The sequence below is a fragment of the Helianthus annuus genome, chromosome 13 (assembly GCF_002127325.2).
Source record: "Helianthus annuus cultivar XRQ/B chromosome 13, HanXRQr2.0-SUNRISE, whole genome shotgun sequence".
Classification (NCBI taxonomy): domain Eukaryota; kingdom Viridiplantae; phylum Streptophyta; class Magnoliopsida; order Asterales; family Asteraceae; genus Helianthus; species Helianthus annuus.
The window spans coordinates 47,387,178-47,396,328 of NC_035445.2; the positions used below are offsets into that span (position 1 = coordinate 47,387,178).

A 9,151-nucleotide genomic window follows, 5' to 3' on the forward strand; every position below is an offset into this window, starting at 1 on the left:
CGGGCATGGTCGACATGACTTTTGGTAACCGTCGGTTGCGGTTAAATGTCTTTTCAGGATTAACGGATCCTCTAGTTGGCGATGAATGTTATATGGCGGACATCGTTGACGAGTGTATACCTCTATGTGACACTAGTGTCGAAGAGGAAAACACAATAGAGGAGTGTTTCATGTTTGACAGGTTACAAGGAGAAACAAATCGGAGCATGGATGAAGAGATGAAAGAGTTGGAGGTTATGGCGGCAAAAGAAGGAAGGCCCACTTGGACACATCAAGTGGAAAGTCTTCCGGAAAGCATAGACACGAAGCTGAAGCCGTCATTGGAAGAACCTCCGGCATTAGAGTTGAAGGTGCTACCCAAGCATCTTAAGTATGCTTATGCGGGTGAAGGTAGCACGCTCCCGGTCATTATTGCATCCAATTTAACCGGGGAGCAAGAAGAGAGGTTGATGAAGGTATTGGTCACCCATAGAGCCGCTATCGGGTGGACCATTGCGGATTTGAAGGGAATTAGTCCCTCGGTGGTGATGCACAAGATCATCACGGAATATGGAATGAACCCTTCTCGCGACACACAAAGAAGACTAAATCCGAATATGCGAGAAGTAGTGAAGAAGGAAGTTTTGAAGTGGCTAGATGCGGGTATTGTATACCCTATCTCGGATAGCCAATGGGTGAGCCCGACACAAACAGTTCCAAAAAAGGCGGGTATTCAAGTCGTCACAAACGACGCAGGTGAAGAGGTCGCCACTCGGCCGGTAACCGGGTGGCGTATTTGTATTGACTATAGGAAGTTGAATGCCGCAACTTCCAAAGACCATTTCCCTTTGCCGTTTATTGACCAAATAGTTGAGAAATTGGCCGGACAAAAATTTTATTGTTTTCTGGATGGTTATTCCGGATACAATCAAATTGCTATACATCCGGAAGACCAAGCAAAGACTACTTTTACTTGTCCATATGGTACTTTCGCATTTAGGCGGATGCCATTTGGACTTTGTAATGCCCCCGCCACCTTTCAAAGGTGTATGATGAGTATCTTTTCAGATATGGTGGGGGAATCTTTGGAAATCTTCATGGATGATTTCTCAATATTTGGGTCATCATTTGATACATGCCTTGACCAACTCGAAAAAGTTTTGAAAAGATGTGTTGAGAAAAATCTTGTTTTGAGTTGGGAAAAGAGCCATTTCATGGTTCAAGAAGGAATTGTGTTGGGGCATGTAGTGTCGAGTCGTGGGATAGAGGTTGATCGTGCAAGGGTGCAAGTTATTTCTACCTTACCTTATCCCACGAATGTTAAGGGTATTAGATCGTTCTTGGGTCACGCGGGGTTTTATAGAAGATTTATAAAAGGGTTTAGTGATATAACCAAACCCCTATGTAAGTTATTGCTAAAAGACCAACCATTTGAATTTAACCAAGAATGTCAAAATGCCTTTAATGTGTTGATACAAAAGTTGGTTGAGGCCCCAATCTTGCAATCACCGAATTGGTCATTACCATTCGAAATTATGTGTGATGCAAGTGATTATGCGGTGGGGGCCGTGTTGGGTCAAAGGGTAGACAAGAAACCGGTTGCTATTTACTACGCAAGTAAGACTCTCTCGGATGCACAATTGAATTACACAACTACCGAGAAAGAGCTACTTGCGGTGGTATATGCGTTGGATAAGTTTCGTGCTTATATATGGGGTACTAAGGTCATTGTTTATTCTGACCATTCTGCAGTTAGGTATCTCATGGACAAGAAGGATGCGATGCCGAGGCTAATCCGATGGGTTCTCTTGCTACAAGAGTTTGACCTAGAGATTCGAGATAAGAAAGGGAGCGAGAATGTGGTCGCGAACCATTTGTCTCGATTGAGTGTAGAGGATTCTTCCCGTGAAGAAATTAATGTGACTTTTCCAGATGAGCAAATCTTAAAAGTTGGAATATTACCATGGTATGCTAATATTGTCAACTATTTGGTTACAGGTGACTTGCCGGCTCATTGGGATAGAAGGAAGAGGTTGCACTTCCTGTCTCAAATCAAGTATTATACGTTGGAAGAACCGGACTTATTCAAGATTTGTCCGGATCAAGTCGTTCGAAGATGCATACCCGACGAGGAGATTCCTAGCGTCTTGATGCACTTGCATTCATTTGCTTGTGGGGGTCATTTTAGTGGTCACAAAACTGGACACAAAGTGCTCAATAGCGGCCTCTATTGGCCGACTATTTTTAAGGATGCTTTTAATTTCGCTAAACATTGTGTTGAGTGTCAAAAGTTAGGGAGTATATCAAAAAGGGATGAAATGCCCATGCAACCGATCCTTATTGTAGATATTTTTGATGTATGGGGGATCGATTTCATGGGCCCATTCCCTAATTCGCATGGCAACTTATACATTTTGGTGGCGGTCGATTATGTATCCAAATGGGTCGAAGCGATTGCCACTAAAACGAATGACCACACCGTTGTTTGCAATTTTGTTCAAACAAATATAATTTCTAGACTTGGGGTCCCCCGAGTGATCATTAGTGATGGGGGATCTCATTTCAAGAATTTTAATTTTGGCAAACTCTTGAAACGGTATGGTGTTGACCATCGAATTGCTACTCCTTACCACCCACAAACAAGCGGTCAAGTTGAGGTTTCCAATAGGCAAATAAAAGAAATTTTGCAAAAGACCGTTCGACCCGACCGAAAGGATTGGTCAACGAAGTTAAATGACGCTTTATGGGCTTATAGAACGGCTCATAAAACACCTATTGGAACCACTCCTTATCGTTTAGTTTATGGGCGAAATTGTCACTTACCGGTTGAACTTGTGCATCGTGCTTGGTGGGCTATAAAAGAGGTTAACATGAAATATGACGATGCAGGAAAGGAGCGAAAGTTGAAGCTTTGTGAGTTGGAAGAGCTTAGGGAAGAAGCGTACGAGTGTGCTTCAAAGTACAAGGATGACATGAAGAGAGCACATGACGCGAAGTTGAAGCCAAAGGAGTTTGAAGTGGGTCAAAAGGTTTGGCTCTACAATTCAAGGCTTAAATACTTCCCCGGAAAGCTCAAGAGCAAGTGGATGGGCCCGTATGTGATTACACGGGTCGGGAAACTTGGCGATGTTACAATCAAGGACCCGAAGGACGGGTCGAAGCAAACGGTTAACGGTCACCGCCTTAAACCATTCCTTGATGGTAATGAAGAGAAAAAGGATGCAAATGTGGAGTTGGTATGTTTTTTGGGAAGCGTACCGACATATGAGGTGAATTAAAAAGACCGGTAACACGCTTTTGTAAAGTTATGTATACTTATTCAATTGTTTGCGTAATCGGATGTGACTCGTTTCCGGTTCATACTAACCTTTCTTGATTGTGTGAAGTTCGGGCATTCCAAACGGGTCGTGAAGATACAAGGTATGTTTTAGACTTGATTTGGTGTATTGAGGACAATACACGACTTTTTGGGGGGTGGTAGGGCCGTCAACGGTTATTTGTTTAAAAATTTTAACTTATAAAAATCACAAAAATATTTTTTAGTAATTTTTAGGAATTTTTAATGTACATAATCCTTTTGGTAAAACTTCATAAATTTCCTCTTATTTTTCAAAAAAAAAAAGGAAAAAAAAAAAAAGGGTGACCGTCGGCGACGGGGTCATGACCGTCGGCGACGGCTTCTAGAAATGACCCGTCGTCACATTTTCAACCGTCGGCAGACGCTTAACCCGTCGCCCCTACATCAAAAATCCAAAGGCCGTCGGCGACGGGGTGGGACCCGTCGGCGACGGCTTCTCAATTTCGCTCCGACGCAGGTTCGTTTCCATGGTTTAAAAACGAGTTAAAACTTATTTTTACCTCATCAAATCTCATCCTAACCCATTATTCACCACAAAATCGAACCCCAATCATCTCACCTCACTTTTCACCACACAATTCTCTGAATTCTCTCTCCCAACATAACCATCTCACTTCATCTTCCTCAATTTTTTCCCCAAACCCTAAACCTTCAAGCTACCATAACTCTCTCAATTCTCCACCAAATCCACTGATTCTTGGGTCCATCTTGGATAATTTTTCAAGACGAACAAAACCCCTAACACGGTTTTCATCAATTCTTGCTATTGTGCAAGATTTCTGGACGTGTTCTTTAGGGTTTTGAAAGGGTGTGCATCAAAGTGCTTGTTTGTCATCTTTTCTTAGTTTCTCTTGTCTAACAACACCAAAGGTATGGATTCTTCTTAAGTTTATGCTTGATTATTATATATTAGTGTTTTTCTTCCGGAATTTTAAACTTTTTGGTTTAAGAGTAGGTTGTTTAGACAATGTATGTTATGATAGCATGATTTTGAGCAAGATTAGTAGTTTTGAATGGAATTTGAGCATGTCATAACCATAGTGAAGTGATTACACTGTTATGAACATGATTGAACATGAAGATGATGTTGAATTTTTGTTGAAATTATATGAGATTGTACGATTGACAAAAGATTAATAAGTTATGATAAAGTGAGCGACTTTGGAAGTAAAGAGGCGACTTTGCGTATACTTGTTAATAAAATTGTCAACATCATACTTCATATTCAAAGTTTGGGAGTTAATGAAGGTTGAATCTATATTGATGTTTTGCTTGTTTGTGATTGTAGTCATGGCAGGAAGCAAAAGACAAAAGACTACGGGTCAAGCTTCATCATCTGGGATTGGGTCTTCTTCCGGTTTAATACCGAAAAAGTGGGAGCAACCGAGCACTGTTGCAGAAAATGATGCAAGATTATACCGACAAGATTGGGAATGGGCAAAGTTCAGGGATAGTCAAAATGCCAGAATTTGGGATGACGAGAAGAATAAACAGTTGTCGAGCTACCAAGATAGAAAGTTGGAAGCTAAGTTGTGGAAATGGAAGATGACAAACGGGGTGAACACGTCGGTTCCAACAAGAGTGATATGTGAACGGACCGTGAATGTAGAAGAATTCCGGAACATCGGGATTGTACAAATGTTTGAGAGGTTGGGATGGGAGAGCGTTTTGGATTGGTGTGAAGACAATACTCACCGGATTTACTTGTCGGAAGTATGTGAGTGGTTGTCCACTTTGAAGCTTGTAAACAAGAATGAATCCCCTTCGCAATGGAAGTTAGTGGGGAAGACATCTCGAGGAAACATGACGATGTCTTTCGAAACTATGAATCGTATTGCTGGGTTTGACTCTTTGGGGGTACAAGCCTATGATTAGCCATCCATTGAGAATTTTTTGGATAATCATTTGAACACCAACGATATGGATCAATTGATAGATGTTATTTTGCCAACCCACCCAGGGGGTGACATGAAACGGAAGCATATGTCGCTCGAGGGAAAGATCCTTCAAGGGATCTCGGTTGAGAACATTTTAGCAAGATTTGGTGATCGTGGGGGTGTGAGAGTAAGTGATTGCAGGGTGGTGCATGCCTTATTGTATGGGACCCCGACACTGTCGTGGAGGCACATAGTCATGATGAACACATGGGCTACCAGGGAGTCGTCTCAGGGGCGGTTTATTCCGTATGCACGCCTCATTAGTGCCATGCTTGTGCAGCAGAATTGCTTGCCCTCGGAAGCACTATGGGTCTCTAAGCCAGTGGAGGAATTTACTTGGGGTTACATGAAGAAAAATTGGAGGATAGAGGTCAAGTTTTCGGGAAATAGGTATGTGGTGACCGATGATTTGGGGAACAAGTTTGAGGTTCGTACTTCCGGGGCACCACCCGTGCAGGAAGAAGATGTGGAGATGGAGGAAGGAGAGGAAGAAGAGGAGGAAGCTGAACCCTCCGAGGCACGAAGGCCAAGGCAACGTTATATGCGGCCACATAGGGAGATAAACGCTGAGGTGGCAGGTTTTGTGACCCGACGACGGGTACCCTCCTACAAAAACTTTGACAGGGGGCAACAGGAGATATATGATAATGTCTCCGCGTGTCTAGGAGAAGGTCGTGAATACAATCAAAGGAGAGAAGCTTGGCAAGGGTCTTACGGAGCTTCAATGCAAGAATACTGGGACGCTCAAGGAGCCCAACGTGAAAGAATGAATAAGTTCATGGAAGAGCAAGAACTGTTCCAAGCCATGCAAAGATCACATATGGAACAGTTAGCAAAGCAACAGGAGGATGAAGCAGCCCGAAGGCGGGCATGGGAAGAAGCGGAAACGACACATCGACAACAAGAAGAAGAATTGAACCGCCGCCGTTGGAGTGCCATGTACGTCTCTCAAGAGATGGCGCTTAATAACGCCAAAGTGTTGCATGATCAGGAGCGACACCATAGAGACTACCAAGCCGGCCTCCCCTACGCCGAGCACTCGGGGTGGACAAATTACTCCGATCTTCCCTATCCTCAAGGCCCATCCGACCCGACTCCGCATTGGCCCGAAGCGGTAGGGTCTAGCTTCGTTCCAATCCCGTACCAACCACCACCCCAAGGGGAACAAAGCCCCTTAGATAACTATAGGGAGATGTTCGAGGCCCTCACTGGTTATCCATACCAACCCAACCCGCCCATGGATCCAAACGAGCGATATCAGCGGTAGAGGTATGGTATGTTTTATGTTGTTGTTGTTGTATATTATTTTCCGTTATTTCTTTTTGTTTTTATTTAATTATTGCCTAGTTAAATGAACTTTGTGGGTGTGTTCCCTATATAACCCTCACGAGACCGACTCGTCCTCCCGAGCTATCGGGAGGTTTAAAGGGCTTGCGTGCATATGCTAAATGCCGTCGTGATTCCTACGAAAGTGAGTTAGGTTTATTGTTGTTGTAAAATATTTTCCACATAAAGTCAAAGGTACAATAATGTATGGCTGGGTAATAATTTCATAAAAGTGGTAGAACTAGGTAACTAACAAATTTTGATGGTTGTGAGAAGCATGCTTCTACACAAGGGTTAAGATTTGTAGGTACACTATGTTCGTGAGACGACCGCTTGGTTGAAAAGATGAATAGCACACAAGGAACTAGCGAAAAACCAGGTGCATACGTTTCTTTTTACCTTTGATTTTTAGTTAGCAAATAAGTGGACTGTATTTTGTATTTTATTTTCCGGGGGGTAATTTTGGGGAGGTTAGCCGTGTCACATCCCTTGTGCTCTAAAAACTCTAGTTCTTACACATTGAGGACAATATGTACTTCAAGTGTGGGGATGGGGGAGTAGTAAAAATTTTCGATTTTGACCCGTTCATTTAAATACCACACATTGAGGACAATGTCTACCTCAAGTGTGGGGATGGGGGAAAATTTCAAAAAAATTTTCAAAAATGTCTTGTTTTCAAAGCAATCTCAAAAGCACAAGTAACCAAGTCAACGAGGGATGTCACAAACCATTTGGTCTTCTGTCATGGTCAAGTTCAAATTAAATAGCATATTGGGTATTTAGTGGGTGGTTATTTGAGAATAATTCGCCTAAGGAACTATGCATATCACATATCATACCCTTATACGTGAGGTTTGAGCCCTTTATACATCATAGATTCACATTCACATGTTTCTTTGTTTGAGTGGGCCATTAGTCGCGTATTGTAGAACTTGCAACTTTTGATACATTCGAGACTATAGACCGAATACAAGCACGAGAATGATTAAGGCATTAGGTAAACTTTTTCCTTTTAAACCATTTATCTATCCTTACCCAAACAAGTCCCCTAGTCGCCTAATTTGAGCCTAAACCTTTCGTTTGACAACCCATTTAGCCCATAACCATAAGCCTTTTCTTTTTAAACCCGTGTGATGAAAATTCGATTATAGGAACTTAAGTTGTATAGTTGTGATCTATTTATATATAAAAAAAAAATATTCAGAAAATGTTGCGAAAAAGAATGAAAAAAAAGCAGTGAGAAAAACACAAGAAGATGTGCTAGTAGTTTGTTGAATAAAAGGCGGAAGTTTTCGCCCTTTTTTGGTTGTTTATAGTTTGCTTTTGTTTAGGATAGTCTTTTGTAATAAAATTCGAATTTTTCATCACCATAGCCACTTAAAAATATCCTATTCCTACCCTTCGCCTAGCCCCGTTACAACCCCTCAAAGACCTTTTGACTTGTGCTTAGTATTTGTGTTCGATAGTGGAGAATGATTGAGTTGCAAGCCTATGCGGGTACGTGTTCTATTTGGTTTTGAGCGATTAATTGTTGAAAAGCTAATACATTACACATGTTAGCAAATCTTAAGCCGAGTGGAGAGCACATTGTGAGGGATATGCATGATTTGTTAGTTTTACGGGCGGGTTAATCTTGGGTAACCATTTGTGTATCTAAAGCACGTCACCGCTAAATACATTGAATATTGTAAGGAATTTGAACTTTTGTATGACATTAGACCTTAACCTTTGTCTCGGGAATGGGATGTATGTTCGTTGTTCGACCCACGTGAAAGTGAAAAACAGATTTGCTTGGGGACAAGCAAAAGACAAGTGTGGGGATGTGATACGCGGTTGAAAACCGGTGCTTGTCATTGTTTAACTTAACGTTTTTACGTAAGTTTTAGTTTCGAATAGCCTACTTTTAATCAAGAATGTGTTTTGCAGGTTTGATGGAGTTTAAGGAGCTTTTCGGGAGCTTTACAGGTCATCGGGTCGAAAACCGGGGCACCGGGATGCGTTACGGATCAATCGGAAGTGCAAGGAACGAAAAATGGAAATTTGGTTTTTAGGGAGCCGTCGGCGACGGGGTCCATGCCGTCGGCGACGCCCCCTGGATAACCCCGTAGGCTGAAGTTTCCGTATCCAGATGATTAGGCCGTCGGCCAAACTTGCATTTTTGGGGACCCGTCGGCGACGGGGTCAGACCCGTCAGCGACGGCCTGTCAAAATCAGAAACGCGAATGTTGGTCATTTTGGGGTTTATTTCGATTCCTATTGGTTCTAGCTCCTTCAATTCGGGAGTTACACTTCAATTGGAGTTTGAAAAACAAGTCTTGGAGCCATTATTCACCCATCCTTCACTACCACTTCATCTCAAATCAAGAATCCATCCTCTCAACAACCCGAATTCTCATCCAAATCTAAAACCTAGTTCATCACCATTACAACCATTCAACCCATTCATCACCACCAACCATTCCAAACCCTAACCATTCCATCATCCATCTTCAAGTCCCAAGATGATCCAATTCAAGTTCCGTGCATCCGTTGATCGTGCCATTTACACCAT

At 42.4% G+C, this 9,151-nt stretch overlaps 1 protein-coding gene across 1 annotated transcript; it reads left to right on the forward strand.

Annotated features, from left to right (window-relative positions):
• Positions 1–554: 554 nt before the first annotated feature.
• On the forward strand, positions 555–5,212 carry LOC118485754. The gene is made up of 4 exons (XM_035982187.1): positions 555–2,112; positions 2,617–3,077; positions 3,366–3,399; positions 4,626–5,212. Exons 1-4 carry the CDS (start codon positions 555–557, stop codon positions 5,210–5,212), a joined length of 2,640 nt encoding a protein of 879 aa, XP_035838080.1.
• The last annotated feature ends 3,939 nt before the right edge of the window (positions 5,213–9,151 follow it).